This window comes from Eublepharis macularius, chromosome 4 (genome assembly GCF_028583425.1).
Source record: "Eublepharis macularius isolate TG4126 chromosome 4, MPM_Emac_v1.0, whole genome shotgun sequence".
Taxonomy (NCBI): Eukaryota; Metazoa; Chordata; class Lepidosauria; order Squamata; family Eublepharidae; genus Eublepharis; species Eublepharis macularius.
In genome coordinates this window covers 60,656,025-60,675,269 of record NC_072793.1, presented here as the reverse complement: position 1 = coordinate 60,675,269, position 19,245 = coordinate 60,656,025, and the positions used below count along the sequence as shown (strand labels likewise).

At 43.4% G+C, this 19,245-nt stretch overlaps 1 protein-coding gene across 1 annotated transcript in view; it reads left to right on the top strand.

Moving 5' to 3' along the window:
* The window catches only part of ADRB2 (adrenoceptor beta 2), a 95,883-nt gene extending 83,705 nt beyond the window's left edge, over window positions 1-12,178 (top strand). The window contains exon 2 of the mRNA XM_054978523.1: window positions 9,960-12,178. Within this exon, the coding sequence (XP_054834498.1) occupies window positions 9,960-9,994 (35 nt within the window). The 3' untranslated portion in view covers window positions 9,995-12,178. The remainder of the gene's footprint in view (window positions 1-9,959) is intronic.
* The last annotated feature ends 7,067 nt before the right edge of the window (window positions 12,179-19,245 follow it).

Genomic DNA, 19,245 nt, shown 5'->3' with positions numbered 1-19,245 from the left:
TGAAGTGTCTGGCTTAGTGAACTCAGCCAAACTTGATTCATGGGTCAGAGGGATGGCCGTGAGAGGTCAGAAAAGCTAAATCTCCCACTGGGTTACCCAAAAAGCAGCAGATAGCTAGAATTCCAGCACAACATCTGATTTTTGACTTCATAAGGCAGATGTTCACAAAAATAAGCCTCCTGCTCTTTTTTTAAAAAAAATATCTCTCTTTATCTCATTCCTGTTTTGTGTGTAGCAATAAAGATTTCGTTTTAATGTTTAAATGTATAACCCCAATTTCCATCACAATGTGGACAATGTTTCGAGCTGAATTCTTGTAACATTTTCTATAATTTTACAGCAGGATAAATTCACCAAGGGTCATCTTGAATAAGCTTTCTTGATGGTCATTTATATGGCAAAGCAAAGATGTAGCCTTAAAAAAAGAGAGACATGCCCTTTTTAATTGAAGTGAATGCATGTGGTGTTGGGAAGAAAATATTGTTGCCATCCAGCCCCATCTCTGATCACTGCATGCAAATTGGTACATATTGTAGAGCCTATGTTCGTTCAAATGTATTCTCTGCACATTATCAGGAACCCTAAATTCCTCAGAAGCTGAGGTGGGGAATTTACCACCGCTCCTTTCATGTCACATTCATTCTATCCAGTTAGAATGTCTGCACAGGACTACTGTCCTGCCCCTTAGTTACAAAACAGCAGGGAGGAATGTATCCATCACAGAGAGAGAACTACACTTTCCATAAGGGCACATCTACACTGCAAAGACTTCTAACTTCTCCCTCATGTTGTTCCTGGGGGTCCCCTGTACCCTGGGAGCAAAATCTGGGAAGAAGGATATTCTGTACTGTGGGGTGAGGAGATGATGATACTTCATGGTCAGAAACCCCCTTCTGTCCATGGAAATTTCCAGTGAATCTAAGCCAGATAATATTGTGGACTGTACCTAGGGCTTTTTTTCAGCAGGAACGCAGTGGAACAGAGTTCCGGCACCTCTTGAAAATACTTGGCAATAGTGCGTGAAAATAATATTATTTCAAAGAATCCTGTGTACTTCTTCCAAATTTCCCTCTTGAGAGTTTCACCACTTCTTTTCCCAGAAAAAAAACCCCTGACTGTACCTGAATAATCATGCCATGTACAAAGTCAAAACCTTGTCCTATCAAAGTCAGTATTGTTCTCTCTGACTATCCAACAACTGCTCTCTAAGATCTTTTTGGCTGGAGATGGTAGGGATGGACCCTGAGATTTTCTGCATGCAAAGCAGGCTCCCTGCCAATTGGATAAAGATGCTGCCATGTCTTTGCTAGAGATCCCTAGCCTACTCACAGAACTAAGATTCAGAGAGATGAAATAATGGTTTGCCAACTGTTGTATGTTTGGGTCTTTTCACAGAAGAATTCTTCACAAAACATCAGGGGGTTATCACTGTCATGAAGAGGTAGTGGCAAATGAAAGATGCCCCATGCTGCTTTCCGTGAAATCCCTTTGAGGTCAGCTGAATAAGCATAACTGGCAAATGTGCTCTGGCAGGGTAAAAAATGAAACACTGATCAAAGATGCAACACAGACAGCCTTTTCTCTTCAGCAATCTAATTGTATATAAACTCTTCAGCTCCAGCAGTCTCACAAAAATAAACCATTTCTGAGTTGAAGGAGAAGAATGCAAGTGCTAGATATTAAGTATGATCTGAGTAGAAGAATGTCCCAAGTTATGCTGACCTTGGTCTTATCTTACGTCTTCATTCTCTGTAAATGTTCTGACAAGAACTGGCTAAAGGAGAAGAGCTTATTGAGAGCAACTGCTGAAAAACTTTACTTAAAGGAAATGGCAAAAAAATATTTTTTTTTTGCACAGGAAATCCTCGACCTTAATATCGCTTTACAGTCACCAGTAAGTTGGTTTGGGTTGTAGATGAAATGCTTGCTGAGAGCTGTTCCAGAAGCATTGCATAGCCTTATGGCTGAACATGATCCGAGTACTGTTTGGTTTACACAGAAAGTAATACAATCCCAATTATGTATTGTCGAAGGCTTTCACGGCCGGAGAATGATGGTTGTTGTGGGTTTTCCGGGCTGTATTGCCGTGGTCTTGGCATTGTAGTTCCTGACGTTTCGCCAGCAGCTGTGGCTGGCATCTTCAGAGGTGTAGCACCAAAAGTCAGTGACACTGAGAGATCTCTGACTTTTGGTGCTACACCTCTGAAGATGCCAGCCACAGCTGCTGGTGAAACGTCAGGAACTACAATGCCAAGACCACAGCAATACAGCCCGGAAAACCCACAACAACCATAATCCCAATTATATTGTCTTCTTGACCCAGAAACAGGTTCAGCAACAACAGGCTTCCCTGCTTGGGAATATGGGTTGTTGCATATTTAGAACAGTAATGTAACATCAACAATGTCCATTCACAGGAGATATTATCATTGTCACTAGATGATTGTAAATACTTTAGATTACCAAACATGCAAATATAAAAAATAGTAGTGATGGTAGTTTATCAATCATCTGAAAATTGTTAAATGGATTTAGTTAATCTAAATGAAAGAAGAATTGAAATGCTATATTATTCTGAGAGCTGACGTCATTTAACTAGGGACATATGAAGTTTGTTTCTTCCATTCCAGAAATAATTCAGACATACTAGGGTTTTTTTTCAAGATGTTGTCTGGACATCTAGTTTGTAGGGGTGTGCACTGGGAAACATTGTGTTATAATTTCATATCCAGGATTCAGAGAAAGGATGGTTGCTGGTTTTGGAGCCGATAGGACATTACCAGCTCAAATTTCAAATGTCAGGTTCCATATTTTCAGTATCATTGTTTTCAATGGGAAACCAATTCAAAGGTCTGGGGCAGCAGTTTTTAAAGATAATGGTGCCAAATTTGCACAGAACATAGTCCACCCTTGTCTAGGGCCAATGCCTGGCCTGAACTTACTGTGGCGGCTGTCACCCAAACTGGGGCCAGCTTGCCCACTGCTGGAACTTGCAAATCTCTTTCAGGGACAGCATCACCCCCCTGGCCCAGTTTACCTGTGGGAGAGAAGGAGGAGCCAGAAGTCTGGAGGAGAAGAGTTGAGTGTAGCCCAGGCTTGGGGTTTCCAGTTGCCTGCCGGTGGCAGGCAATCTCTTGGGGATTTGCCCTGATGCCCATCGATAGCTAGTGACTGGCAGGAGTTGGCAAATGGCCGAGCAGTTGGCCACCACTGGAAGGCAACCTGGGAAAGCATGCTCCCAGCAAAGCTCAATGATATAATTTCCTCAAGTGACATCATCACTCCAGTAGCGGACATACTCCCGTGCTTTGCAGGGGCCAATTTTGGCCCCAGATGAGCTGAAATGGCCCCATGCAAAGCATGGGAACACTCCTGTTGCTGGCACAATGATGTCACTTCCAGGAAGTGACATCATAGCACCTTGCCAGGAGTGTGTGTACTCAAAGTGCTGGGAGGGTACAGGGAATTGGCAAGCCTAACTAGGTTGTAGAAGAAACTAGTAGTAGTTGCAGGTGGGGCTCAGCCTTCCTTGGAGGCACCTGCAGTGGCATTATCACCCTGTGCCAGCCTGACAGCAGAACCAGCTCAGCCTGGAGAAGGCTAGCAGGGCAGCAAGGGAATAACCCCTGGGGTGGGCTCAAGAGGCAGGAACCCAGTCAGGGCAGGCCTAAGGAAGCTGGGGTGGGGCTGTTAGAAGTGGCCCTCTGCCCTATATTAGCCAGCAACATCACCACAGAAGTGATGGCTGCTGTGACAGGGAGCCAGCCAGCCAAAGGCAGCCCTCCCTGTCTTCCTGGCAGGAGGATCAGGATTGGCTAATAGGGGGGAGGTAGCAGAGGCCTACAAAAGAGAGCGTCCAGAAGCAGGCTGGTGAAGAAGCTGCATGTGGCTCTGCAGTGTGAGAGGCCAAATCCAGCACTAAAAAAGGAACAAAGTGACACAACCCCCTCCTTTCCCTATTCTGAGGCCTGGGGGAACCTTCCTAGAAAATCTCCAAATGCCGAGGGGTGTTGGATGCAGAAGGAGCCTCACATCTCTCTAATAGAAAGACTCCCAGATTTCAAGCAGAATGGCCAAAGGGGCTTGATTTTACAGACCCTCAAACCAGGTCCCTTTGGTGCAGGCACGCTTCTCTCCACTGATTCCTATCAGGGGGAAATGGCACCAGCCACCAACATTGAAAAACCTCCTGTCTGCATCTATCTTTTTCATGCAATCTTACAGTAACTGCCTGACTAGTTAAAAAATTACCTTTCCACTGAAAACGCTGTGTTTGCCATCCTTCCTTGCTGTGGTGCATTTTTTCCTTTCACAAAATAAAGACTTCTTTTGCAGAAATCCCACCCTGCCCTGCCCCACCCAGAACTGCAGTTTAAAAAAATAGTTCACATTTTTAAAACAATCGTGTGTTTGTGATTGCATGTGATTAGTCATTCATCCAATTGCTGTAAGACACATGTACTGGGCATCCACTATAGGGGTCCCTTAATTAGTCTCGTCTTGAGTCCTGTTACTTTTTAAGGAATTCCTAAAGGAGGAGGAGGATGACAGGGTAGTAGGGAGCTGGGGTGTGGGGGAGTAAGAGGGCTAAGCTACATTTTATTTTTGTTTATTGATTGTCTCTGGGTTCAACGCTTTGATCAGAGTCACATGTCAGCTCCAAGAACATTGTTTAAAAGTTATAGAAGCTGATTTTGCTGACAAGGGACAACACATGTGGAAGAGGGTTCTTGTTTTGCCACCGGCCTTTTTCCTTATGCTAAAGCATGCCCAGTGGGAAGATATTTGCATAAATTTGGAGCAGTACATGGAGTAATTTTTGAGCACTCACAGCTCAGAACAGACTCCTCCGTAGAAATTCTTTCTCTGGAGCTTCTCTCAAAAGGTGAATGGCTGGAAAACTCACCTCCTGATCCTTTTCAAGGATCTGATTGGAAGGGAGAAATGGCACTGCCTGGGAAATTTGGAAAATCAAAGAAAAACAAGATGACAGACGCTAAACAGCCAAACATGAAAAACAACACAGATTTGGGGGGGGGGGGAGATGTTTTTTGTAATGCCTAAGAATCTCAGATTTGTAGTATTTCAGAAAATCATAGTAGCGACCTGAAACAGCTGTTTTCTTGTATATTTTCAGCTTGGGAATTTCATCATGCACACCATTTCTGATGTGTAAATATGGATTCTGAATTATTTACTATCACAGCCAGCTTTATAACAAGGTCAACAGGGGAGGTGACTATAGGCGGTAGATTTTGGAGAGGCAGTGGCTTCCCACCCACCCTTCTCCTCTGTCTCAATCTCTATTGTTGCTGCCTCCTCAGCCACTGCTTCAGCTGCCCCTACCTCCACCCAGGAGCTGGAGCTACTGGATCAGTAGAACTGATCCTTGGTGCCTGCTCACTTCCCCAGCCTTCTTTTAAAAAGTCACAAATAGCCTATACTTTATAGGGCAGCCTGAACTCTAACAAGTAGAGGCTTCAGGTGGCACTTCTGACTGAGGCTGTATTGTTCCCCATCTTTCACTACGGCCGGACCTAGTGCTCCAACATGAGCATATGAGGCCTTGGTGAGAGCCTAACAAAGCCAAGAAGTGGAATTTTTCCAGAACCTTTCTACAACAATGAGAAATTCTGATAATTCTCTCCAGGATGGATCCCAGAATCAGTTATTCCTGACTCACTAGAGTCAAAAATTCATGAATTTATTAGCAAATTTATTCTATCCTGTCAACCAACAGGATGACTCCATGTAGACACTATGTAGATGACTCATACATGGAGGCCTGGTGCTATGAAGTAAAGATAAAGGTGAATGTGCTGTGCCCTGGACCACTTGCATCTTACCTCACTGCAATCCATTTCTTTCAGTACTTTTCTTCCAGTTTGGCTGACTTCTTGTATTAAAGCCTGGCTGGGAGAAAAATGTTTTAAGCACTAGAGAAAGATATGGGCTGGTGTTGACCAACTCCAGTGACCCGTGCACTCTGCTTTCTTTACAAATAGATCATCTCTTTACACATTAAAAGGAGGAGCTACTTGAGGATTTTTTTTTCACTACTAGGGCTGATAATGAGAGGAGATGATTTGTATCGAGGAAAAGTGCAGCTCTTTAGTGCTTTTGTGTGACTTTGGCAGGTGGTGAAAGATTTCAGATTCTAATTTCCCTTATATAAAGAGATGGTCTGATTCTTCCATCACTGATATCTCGCATCTTGTCTAGTTTGATGCATATGTGTATATTTTTGCTGCCGGGTGAGGGAAGCTTTAGGCTCTGTCTCTACCACTTCCAAGTTGTCTTCAGAACAGTTAAGCGGCTTGGCCCCTACTGCCCCTCATCTTTGCAGCCCTAGCTGCCTGCCAGCAAGCAGTGTTTCTCTTTGCTCTTTGCAGGGCAGGCAGGCTAGCAGATACTCTCATTATCAATGAGGGTGAGGCAAGTTGCAGCCTTGGTGCATCTATTCTCTCCCCTATCTATCCAGCCTTACAATGGATACAACCAAAGAATTTCTTCCCCAGTCTAGTCTAACACATGCATATCCCTGGATAATGGAATAGCTCTGGCCACCAGGACCTGTAGTTATACAGAATCACAATGTTCTCCACAAACCAGAGAGGCAATGAAATACTTAGCATAAAGTAGAAACCCCAAGCACAAAAATGCAAACCAGGCCAATTCTCTCTCAGTTAGACAGTGTCCCTGCTACACACATAACTGCTGGTGCTGACTCACTCTCTCCCATTGCTGCCCTGGCCCTCTTGCTGCTCTTGAAAATGAAACCAGAGAACAGGGTGCCAGATAAGTCAGATGGAAGGCTTTTGCCTGCTCTCATGTGTCAGAAATAATTCTGGTCAGATTAGCAGCCTTCCCAATGTTCAGCTCTTCATTCGTAAAATCCCAACAATATCCCACACTAAGGTCTGGTTCAAATATCCCTTAGAGCCAAGCTACAAGAGACAAATTACACGATAAGGAGCACATGAAGGGAGTCGCAATGTTAGCCGGGAAGCTGAATGTTAAAAGAGATCGGAAGGCTTTGTTAATTTCCTCTCTGTTCAGAGTCAAGGAGATTGCTGCTCAGAGTATTTGTTAATTTCCTGTTTGCCTCCCAAAGACTCTGTCAGTTTCACCTCCCCTTCTAAGAGACAATAGACAAACCTTCTGAGCAGCCATCTCCCTGGCTCTGTAGAGAGGGAAAATTGACAAAGCCTTCAGATCTCTTTTAAAACTCAGCTTCCCGGCTAACATTGCGACTCCCTTCACGTGCTCCTCCTCGTGTAATTCGTCTCTTGTAGCTTAGCTCTCATGTACTTGGCTCGCTGCTTATATTCTCTCTGATATGATACTGTAGTGAGGGCCTTCAGAGTTCTCCACTGCTGCCATAAACTGTGATTCATTCTGCCTTTGCCAACAGCCCTAAAGAGAGTTGAGCTGTGATATCACAAATTGTGTTTTTGTGCCTATCATTAAGTACTACTAGTCACAGGCACAGCAGATAGAAAATAAACGGCCAGCCGCACACTCAAGAGGCTTTGGAGTATGTGGTTGTGTATAGCCTTCCTGTATTGGGAGCCAGTAAAAACCCTCAATGAGAGACAGGTTTTAGAGCCTTTGTGCAGAGAAGCTATGTCAGTCCACATTGTTAATACCTAAAGATCAGAAGATGACAAGATATTTCTGATAAAATACATCTACTAGACTTGAACTGCTTGTTAATGACCAAAAAGAAGTCTATGGAGATGTTGAAAAAGGAAGTCAGGATCGGAGACAAGGATTTATTAGTCTGAATTAGTAACAACAACATGGTTAATAACAACAACAACAACATTCGATTTATATACTGCCCTTCAGAACAACTTAATGCCCACTCAGAGTGGTTTACAAAGTATGTTATTATTATTATCCCCACGACAAAGGATTAGAGCGTGGGACTCTAATCTAGAGAACCGGGTTTGATTCCCCACTCCTCTGCTTGAAGTCAGCTGGGTGACCTTGGGTCAGTCACAGCTCTTCCAGAGCTCTCTTAGCCCAACACACCTCACAGGGTGATTGTTGTTGTGTGGATAATAATGACATACTTTGTAAACCACTCTGAGTAGGTCATCCTGAAGGGTGGTATATAAATTGAATGTTGTTGCTGCTGTTTGTTGTTATTAAGGGCAAAAAATAAAGTAATAAAGTGAAAAATTATAGATAGGAGCTGTGTTACATGCCTAGAGACCGTGTCATTAAACTAGAAAATATTTAAACTCCACAAAGATAAAGGTATGAAGTCAGTGCATGGCTGCAGGGGAACTCAAAAGGGTTGCCTTAATTATCTCTGCAAATTTGACCAGTATACGTCTTAAATTGCATAGCCCTCGTAGCAAACTAACTGCAGCATCAGCATGGCATTGCCGTCCTGCTTGAGCAACTGACCCCAAATGAAAAAAAGAGGCTGTTGTCTTAAAACTCCCAGCTCAGGTTTGCATGATCTCAGCCAGTCAGATGACTCAGCTTTCTCTGTAAAAGTATCGTGCCATTCAGCAAAATTTATTGGACCTTCAAAAACAGAAACAGCAAATCTAAACATAAGCTACACAATATCCTTCTTGTGTTGAATATTCAATGGCAATATATGAAAGCTTGTAACCAGGGTGGAGCCAGTAAGAGCACTGCCCCGCCTGGACCACTGAGTACAGCCAGTTAAGACCTTTTTTTAAAAAAAGGTTTAAAGGTTGTGGCATGCCAGCTTCCATGCAGAAATGGGACTGTGTTTGTTTTCCATTTAGGAGCATTCCTTTTTAAAATTTATGGCAGCTAGTCTCCTCCCCTCCAGTGAGACCTGTCCCAGATACCTCTGCTCACCAAAGGTTCTTCCTAGCTCAGGTCTGGCTTTTCTATTACTTTTCTGAGATCCATCTCCCACAAAAAAATCAACCTCCTTTAGCTAGGACTTGAGGAAATTGGGATGCCCTAAACCAGCAAAAAGTCTTGTTTTGCTTCAGTTTCTGCCTTGCACTTCTAACCCAACCAAAAGTCAGATCTCTTTGTCCAAGCCATTATTCAAAATGAGGACAGGCTATGCTCTCCTGGAGAACAATGGATAGCTATAAGCAGGAAACCAAAACAGCTTAGTGTACTCTTTTCTTACACCTGCAAAGTAGGAATGTAATTCAAATTCAGAAATATTTGGAATTCACTAAATAATACAATATATCAAATATTTTTAATATTTCTGAATTAAATTTTTATAATTCTGGATATTTGGAATAATTTTGTATATTCAGCATCCTATAGAAAACAGGCTGGGCTGGGATGCCTGGGAAATGAAAGTGAAACAAATTCCCCAGACAATCCAGCAACAATGGTAGTGAGTGCAGGAAGCTGATTGGTGTGGCCATGGTTCTGCCAGGGAAGGGGGTCTGGGCTAAGACCAAAGCTTGTCTATCTGTACTTATGGAATATCAAAGATGGCACAGACAACAGAAACCAGTTTCACACTAGGTCGGGTAATGGAAACTCCGTGCTCTCTTTCTCCATTGACCTGTTTTACAGATGCAGCCACCATACTGAATGAGCTGAAGTTATGTGTTCAAACTTGACTGACTGCACAGTTTTTGTTCATGAGGTTCTGCTAAGATTAAATTTAGCTTCTCTTTGAATGCAGTATGTACTGGGCTGAAGCATTCATGCCCTAGTTGTGTGGTCTTCTTGGAGTTATCTGATTGGCCACTATGGGAAGTAAGATGCTAAATTAGAAGGATTTTTATTATGATCCACCAATAGTCATATTCCTATGTTCCAGTAGTGCATGCTCACTTGTTTTGGAAGTAAGGATATAATGTGTAACTGGTCTGTCAAAATTAGGGTTATAACTATGGGTGAGAGCACATTCTAAACAATATAACCATTCCACCTCACTTTGAGGGGTTTTTCATATACTTACCTGACCAATCATATTTCTCTTTACTCCACAGAGATTCCTGGATGTCCTGGAGTGGTTGAAAGTTGAATGGGCAAAGCATTCCTCCTCACCAATTGCAACTCAAAGAAGTTTGTGAAGAGAGAAGCCCAAGTTCAGCCCTACTTCTGCCAGTATGGGGAACTAATGCTCTTTCTCCCATACATTCCTTTACAGAGAAGTAACAGAAAGGGCCGCTAGCAAGCGGAGAAACCAGGCTGAGAAATGTGGGGCAAGTGCAGCAAATGAGCTGTTTCAAGGATCCAGCTGTAGAAACAGAATCAGTTTTGTGAAACAGAGTTTGAGATGGGATTGAAGACTACATAGACAATGCAGTAATGAAAGACTTTCTCCAAGCTGAAAGATATGGGTCCCCAGAAGCAGTTTCAGAGTTACATTTCTTATCCACTCAATCTCTACAGCAAATATCCTCAAGGGACTGGAAAATACATTTTTTCATTGCTTACTTGTGGAAGGGGCACCAAACATCTGGCTTTGAGGTGAAACTAGCAGAGTGCTGGGATTCTGTCTGGACCTCTAGCCGGCCTTCACAATTCAAATGGGAGAAGAACCTTGGAAGAAATAAACAAAGAAGCATCTTCACAACCCAGTTGATTAATATTGTGCTTTCTACATCAGCTTCTTTTGCTGAAAGCTTTTTCCTGACTTTTTCCCCAAGCCAACATCCCTAGAGTCATGTGATATCACACAGATGGGGGTAAATTATCACTCTGTGATAGAATTTAAGAACTTGTATTCAGCTTATTCAGACACGGCTCTTAATGATACGGCTTCCATGCAATCTAAGAAAGGACCGGAAGTGAGGACCTGAAGAGCCCAAGATTGTAAGGCAGCTGCACTATTTTTATTTTTTGTTTACTTTTCAGCATCCAGATGCTCATCATTTACATTTTTGGAAGCTAGGTTTTCAGGCACGAGCCTGAGATGATCACAGAATAACTGAATCCTTCCTCTTGATTCTTGAGAGGGCTGACATGGATTACTCACCTCCCTACAGGTGCTGCTGCTAGGTCATGCCCTATGTTAGCATGGCTGCAAGGAGACAATAGGACTATTCCAAGCCTTTGGAAGGAGAGGGGGAGCTGTACAGAGTGCCTGGAAAAGACAATGTAAAAATGGTGCTGGGGTGAGAGGGTTCAGCATGAGGGGGAGAAAAGGGAAGTAGATGATAGAAGGTGGCTTCAGGAGAAGGGAGAATCTTCGTGGTTGTGATTTTATACCTAAGCCTCTCTCCCTAGGTATTAGGAACTCTGATATGTAAAAGTGTAATATTTTCCAGCTCAGCTCAAAAATATAGAAGAAAAGCTACTGATTTGGTTATTCTGGTAGAGACTTTGTCCCATATGATTTAAGAGATGCCTGGAGCTCTCCACAAATTATTTTCAGACAACTAGTTATGTTGTATGCCATCCCGTCTGCAAGAAGTGTGATAATGCCAAGAATCAAAAGGTCATTCAGGCTTCATCTGTGTGGCTAAAGAGAAGAAGAAATTCATGCTAAAAACTGTGGGAAAGATAATCAGCCAGAAGAGCAGCTGATGGCTTTGCTATTTTGAATGACAAATGATTGTATTGCTGTTTAGTCTCAGTGACTGCACAAGCATGAACCTTTACTCATCAGTTGGCTTTTAGCTCTTGGACCCTGAAGAATCATGAGCAGGGAGGGGAAGGAAGGAATCCAGAATAGGAATGTTTGGTGTGAAATTGAGACTCTCTGGGCTTCCACCTGTGCTGCTGTACAATTGTGACTAGTATTTATTTATTTATTATACAATGCCATAAGAAGAGATTGCAGAATTTCTTAAACCTGTTCAGATATTCAAAATGTGAAGAGATGAGCAAGATTGTGCTTGCTGGCCTTACCCATTGATCTTCCATGCATATAGACAAATGTTTGCAGGGAACCCTGTGAGCATACAAGTGGTTGAACATAGGTTCTGTACACATGGTTGGAACCCTGCTTATCACAGCATTCCCAATCACATATAAATACCCATGTGCACGTCCACATGTAGGGCTCCCTGCAAGCATTCATCTGTACCCATGGATATCTCAAGTGGGACCATTGGAGGTAGTCCTGTTTTCCTTCATGATACACACTTTGTACAACTGAACAGGGCTTTCCCCCCTAGCTTTTTATTCTTCCTTTCTAAGGAGAAAGGCAGTGATAAATCTCTCAGTGCAATGAGCCACTGGCTCCACCCAAATAAAACTGAAGATATTGCACTGCAGTTTCGAAAATCTTTGAAGAATCATTGGTGGTATGTAGTCTGTCTTTTCCTTCTAATTGTGCAAGCCCAGAAAAGGGGTCATGGGAGAATTTCTCTATATACTTCATTAGCAGTCTCCTCAGTATGCATTCTCTTTTCAGTGCTGCTTTCTTAGTTACACTATGTGCAATACGAAAAACAAATCTGATTTAATACAGAGCAGTCCATTGCATGCCCTCCGTGTGTACAATCTGCAGGCCTAGAGCCTCGGTGGATATAAACCAGCCTAGTTTTACTGAAGTCATTATGTTTATCTCTGCATATTTCTCCAGCTGAGGTTCTCCACTATGTCTTGCAGTCATAAGCGGTGAGTGGCACGGAGGCACACACTGCTTTGGAACTAGCTGTGGAGGCACGCATTGCAATTAAACAGGTTTCATCAACCACTGGCACGTGACGTGACCACCATCTATCGGGATGTGTTCTACAGAAGAAGTATAACTCAGCAGGATATGTATGAGTGTTCCTTCTCCACTGTAAGAATGATCATATGAGATGAGGGGTAACTTTTACTGAAATCAAGGAGTTATTCATGTAACTGACAATTTATGGATTGACAGAGGTTGGATGTTATCTTGAACCTTAAAAGTAAGAGGGATGTCTTTATTTTCCTACCAATCTCACTTAGCACAGCTTACATACCATTACATTGCCATGTTTGGATCCTCTTATTCCTAATCGCTAGGAAGTTATCTGCAGTAATAGTGCTGGAGACTTTTTGCTGCATCTCATATCTGCAAATCCATCAAAGAGGTCTTGGGAAAAGATCCATGTTCTAGCCTCTAATCCCTTCTGTGTATGCAACAACTGAAATTTAAAATTATAGTCACAGAGCAGACTTTAACAAAAAATGTAAAAGCTTTGCATCAAATTAAGTTTCCGTTTTACTGGCGTTTAGTCAGATGATAGCTGCAATTTGTAGAATATCCTGGCTATGTTTGCAGTTTTCCATAGATGCTTCTAATACGACAAACTTATACAGGTCCATGATATAAGGAGGAAAATGCCAAATATGAAACAACAGACCAGATTTCTACATAAGTCAAGAAAATACATTTGGAGTCAGACAAAGCAGTTAACATGTACACTTTGTCAACATATCTTTTGTACAACCATTTGACAACATTTACATGGAAATCCTTCTTCAGAATAGCAAAGGACTTTGAAAATCCCTCCTTGCCATGTCATTTAAACTGCAAGATGTAATGGGGGGGGGGGGGGACTGAAAATGAAAGCTAAAAAAAAGAGAGAGGGACTTGGCTGTAAAGAAAAGGGGTGGTTACTCTTAGGGAAAAGAGTGGAGGGTAGGAGACAAATAGAGCTCAAATGAATTTGCTCAGTTCATCACAGGCTACATGGACACTAGTAGCAAGAAGACAAGGAAGGAGGAACTGGGGGCTTGAAACCCTTTGGGTGCCAAGTAATCAAGTTTCCCTTCAAACTTCCTCTACACAATTCTTGCAAAACCAGAAAACAAGAGAAGGCAATAGCAGAAACCAGATCTAAAAATATTTTACCATATTCTGCAAAGTAAAGCTATGTTTTCTCTGCTAGAAGAAAATCTCTTTTGTAAGATCAAGTTTGAGTCTTATCATGGTTTCCAACAAGCTACATGTGATAGCCCAGGGATGGCATTCCAAGATTATTGTTTGGGAGTACCAATTATTCTCTAAACGTGGTAACACCAGATGCCACTGACCAAACTGCTTCCAGGTCCATTCCTAGCAAAGGCAAGACCATAATATAATCACATTTATTTTGAAGTTGCATAGAAAAGACTAATGGAGGTGGCACCATGCAAAATACAAACATGCAAATAACACTGTGAAACCCATAGAACTGGTAAGGAAGTATAGTATGATGTTTGTCATTTGCAAAATGGAATGTGTGAATAATGCCAGCATTAAATCACAACAATATTGTCACAAAAATCATAAAACAGCAAAGTAAATAACTAAAACAATAAACGAGATTCTGTAACCACATCAACATTCCTCCAGTGTCACAAGCAGACACCAATCAGCATTGTACCCCAACTGTGCCTCCTCTACATTAGCTGTACACAGAAGGAATGTACCAAGATACAGGGATGGCCAAATGACTCCATGAAACCTCCGTCTTTGGATCACTCACAAAGCACATCCAGTTGGCCAAGTAAACACTACAGCTCTCTTCCTAGTGCAGTAATAAGTAACTTATGCTGGCAGGTACATGCTGCAGGGCTCTTGGTGGGAGTTTACAAACATCCAATAGCCTACAAGCAACTGTCCTTTCACCAGGAAGCCATACAGGGCAAGGAGTACCATTCCTACTATAACTTTCTTCCTATTCCATAGATCAGTTGTGAGGAAGAATGCCAGGGAAGCAAGGAGAACCCTGAAAGTGAATGGGTAAACAGAGTGTGCTCTGCTGCTCCCACACAGGTGCTCATCAGATCAGTCATGATCGTGCGGTCTGAATTGCTGGGTGTACAAGTAACCAAGTAATCAACAGGCTGTTCATTCTGTGCTGTGTTACAATTCAGTATAAGCAGGGCCAGCTCTTCAATTGAGGCGGAGCCGGCCCCCGCCTCGGGCGCTGTACTCTGAAGGAGACGCTGTGCCGGCCCCCCAACAACTGGAGTTCCCTGCAGTGTGCGCGCTCCCGTGCACTCACACAGGAATTCTCCTCTTTTGGCGCAAGGCATTTCTTCTGGAGTGCAGAAGGGCAGCCCTGTCTTCCTGTTCAGCCAGCGCCTGAGGAGTTCAGCACCTGAGTTCAGCCCCATCAACGGGGACATTTCTCTTTCTGCCTTCCCCCCCCCCCTCTTCCTCTCTCTCACTCTCAATTTAAGCCTTGGGAGAAGCTTCTGGGAGCAAGAGACACTCTAGCTGGCTAGGGAGCAGCAAGCTCCCGTCTGACCTTTTGTCTCCTTTGTTCCCTCCTTTCTTGCTTGCTTCTCCCCCCCCACCCCCCGCCATGTACTAAAAGGAATGACAGGGGGATTGTCCATTGAAAATAATAGGAGAGGCTTGAAGGCCCATTGGAGATAATGGGAGCCAGGGATGCCAATTTACTTGCCTGGGCTCCATTGAAATGCATCACAACACAAAAAAAGTTGCAAGGAAAATGTGGAATGGATTTTCCATAAAGGTCTCTGGGACCAGATGGAATACTCTGGGAGTGGAATGACAGCTCCCAAAGTGCAATGACGGTCCCTAGCTGTAGAGTTTGTGCTGCAGGACCAGAAGGATAAGTTTCAGAGTGGAATGACAGTCCTTGAAATAGGCTCAGTGCTCTGGGACTGGAAGGACAGCCCCTAGAGTGCAGTGCTCTGGGAAGGAATGACAGGTTGCACAGTGGAATGACAGCCCCTGGTAGTAGAGAAGCATTCTTGGACTGGAATTACAGGCACCACAATGGAATGACAGCCCCTGGGAGTAGCAGAAGTGTTCTTGGACTGGAATGACAGCTCTAGAGTGGAATGACAGCCCCTAGGAATAGAACCTGTGCTCAGGGACTGGAATGACAGGTCAAAGAGTGGAACGACTGCTCCTGGGAATAGGGTCAGGACTCTGGGACTGGAATGACAGCCCTGTCATTCCACACCCACTGCCATTCCAGTCCCAGTCCACTGATTCTTCTCCCAGGGACTGTCATTCCACTCTGGGGCCTGTGTGGTAGCTGTGTTTGTCTGTAGCAGTAGAAAAAAGCAAGAGTCCAGTAGCACCTGTAAGACTAACAACATTTGTGGTAAGGTATGAGCTTTCATGAGCCACAGCTTCACTATTGGACTCTTGTACTTTTTTTGTATTGTAATGCATTTCAATGGAGCCCATGGAAGTAAATCGGCATTCCTGGCTCCCATTTTCTCCAATGAGCCTTCAAGCCTCTCCCATTATTTCCAATGGGCATTCTTGTCATTCCTTTTAGTCAGGGGTCATTTCGTAGAAAAAGAGCTGGAGGAACTCATTGGCATAACTTATTAGCATATCTCATTAGCATATGCCACGCCTCTTGCCATCACTGGAAGTGTGTCAATAGTATAACTGATTTGCATATGCCGCACACCCCTGACATCACCTGTTCTGGCTGTTCTGGACCCAATCCTGGCCATTCAGGGCCAAAATTGAGCCCAAAATGGCAAAAAGGGGCTGAAAATGGCTGAAAAGGAGCCCAAAATGGTCAGGATCAGGCCGCTGATGAGCGGGAGAGTGATCCACCACCCATCAGAAGCCCGATCCAGGCCGTTTCGGCCCCAATCCAGAACGAAATGGGCCCAAAATGGCCAAGAGTCAGGTGGGCAGGGCTACCTGACATGTGACCTCTTTGGGGAACTGCCAGAACTGTGTTCCTGTGTGTTCCCCCGCAAAATGAGCCCTGCTTTTAGTACATCCCTTTCCCCCTCCCCAGCTGGCATCAATTCTACTTCTCACCTTTCCTCGGGCTTTTTGTGGGGGGGCTGCTTTTGGTGGAAAGAGTGGCTGGTTGTGTGTGCACTGCCACAGAGGAAGGAGGAAGTGAGGTAAGACACACACAATTCCCTTTCAGTCCCTGTGCAACAGGTAGGAGCAAATCACTGTTTAAAGTTGTTGTTTTAAATTCTATTACTTCTCTCCCCCCTTCTCCCTTTAGTTCTCTCCCCTTGCTTTTCTCTGATCTCAATGCTGCTCCCCTTTCACTCCAGCAGAGCAGCACCCCCGCACTGCACCCCCCTCTTTATCACTTTCCTTCTCTCATTCCCTAGTTTATGTGTATCGCCCCACCTTCCCCCTCTCCCCCAATAGTTTATTTCAATATTTATACAGCACATGCTTAGCTGTCAGCTGCCGTTCACTTCAAACCCAAAGGTGGGGGAGAAGGATGAGCATGTAGTTCCTGAAAGGGATCTCTGACAAAGGTGATCAATATTTTAAGGCTTGGAGAGGGTCGGAGAGAAAGAGAAGGCTTCAGCTCAGTCTCCCCCTTCCAAACATCTCTCCTCCAAGTGGGCTCCGTAAGAGAAGCCCTCCTTCTACTGCCAAGAGTCTCTGGGTTCAGAGAGAGGTGGGAAGAAAGAGAGAGGGAAACAATTTTACACACACATACAAAAGGAGGTGTGCTCAAAACTTCAATGCAAGTTGCTGTTTCTGCTCATAAAATAGATTTTTGGCTCACAATAAGAAAAACAAAGATTGTTGTTATTCTCACACATTTAAAAAATTAAAATTTAAAATTTAGATTAAGAAATAAAAAATTAAATTTAAAATGTAAAAAGTTTCAAGTTTTGTGCTTTTCATTTTTCCTACATTTCTTCTGTTTTTTTAATATTGGTTAGCGGGGGGTGGGGCGGCAGCAGGCGCAAGTAGGTATCTTGCCTCAGGCGCCAGAAACCCTGGCACAGGCCCTGAGTATAACAGGAAAACTTCTAAAATTAACTCCATAATATGTTGCAATTTTTAATCAGTTCATTGGCACCCCCCCCCTTTATTGATGTGCATGCGTGCATTGATATAAACCTGCAAAAAAGCAGCATTCTGACTCCAGATTACTTTTATGTCATTTTTTATCAGTGCACCAAGTACACAATGCAGGAGGGGGAATGGCATGAATGAGTTGAAAGCTGCATGCATGCGCAGCACTCAGTACAAAATCTGGAAATAAAAAATAATCAGTGGAAGATTCCCAGTACTTTACACAGATGTGCATCACTTACAAAACAAATGTAAAAAAATTAAACCCTAAAGCCCCATTCATTACATTAATTTGAGTAATGAAAACTAACAGCAATCCAAACAAGTTATTTGTTCTATTCATTTCCCAGTTGGTGAAAAGGGGAGATGATACCGATACTGATGAATTCCAGTCATTAAAGCCTGTAGAGAAATACATTTTTACTTTGGAGTTCAGGCTTGACAAAACCTCTACATTTAGTTTTAAAAGTTTATCTTCTAGCAGAAGACAGGCAGAAGGGGGGGGGAGTCAATTCCTCCCAAGTATTGCTCAAGTACCAGCCATCTAAGCTGTGGAAATACTAATGGCCATCATGGCTGGGGATAATGAAATAGCCAGCTCACACTTTAGCTGGAATCTGGCACCTAAACATTAACACAGAAACTTGGGAGTGTGAGATTTCAGGAAAGGGTTCTCGGATTGGACCCACAAAAGGATGGGAAAATGGAAGAAATAAACTGTCTTGGCATGGAGGGAGATGGGTCCATGTTGCTGATCCTCCAGGTCTGGAGGAAGGAGTTTTCATAACTGAGCTCCATCTTAATGGTTGCTGTTGCCTTGTAGAGCAGACAAAGGGTGGCTTGCCTGGACAAAGACCCCAAGGTAATGGGAAGCTTTTAGCAAACTGTAATTTCTATGTTAAAGATTCTGCCTTAGGGATCAGCTAGGGCATGTATATAGCTGAGGGACAGAGGATCGCTTGTCTACATCTATCTTTTGTATTTCTTACTCAGTCCATTGCTGCACAAAGGGTATGTGTGGGGACTTTTTATTCTTAATCAATTCTTTACTATTTTAATTGCTGGTCGTTGTTCTATGTACCACGTAGATCTCCACTAGACCTACTATTTAAACCAGGCCCAGGGAAAGGAGGTGGTCAGCTGCTAAATCACTATTTCCTCTAGAGTGCACAAGTGCAGCAAGCTATCTTTGTGGTAACTAGACCTTAGGTAGTGGGTTATGTGGGCACTGGGTGGAGCCTTAGAATGGCAACATAGAAAGAAATCTAGGAATGCTGGCCCTCTTGGTGGGTAATGCCTAAAATGACCAGTTGGTGGCAGTATACTGAAAAAGACACAGAAATCTCCTCAGAGAGTCAGGCAAGCTGGGACAGCAGTGCACCACGCGATGGAGACTCAGGATAATTGAGCGTTGGGCACCCAACCTACCCCCTTTCTGCCTGCTTTGTGATGCCACTTGCCTTTTTGCCAAATGCTTGCATCTGTCCTCTCTGCCAAATGGGAATTGTAATTGTTTATAAAACTAATACCCTTTCTTCCATCTCTCTGAATATGGTAGGGATAATTTTTAGGGGAAGAGA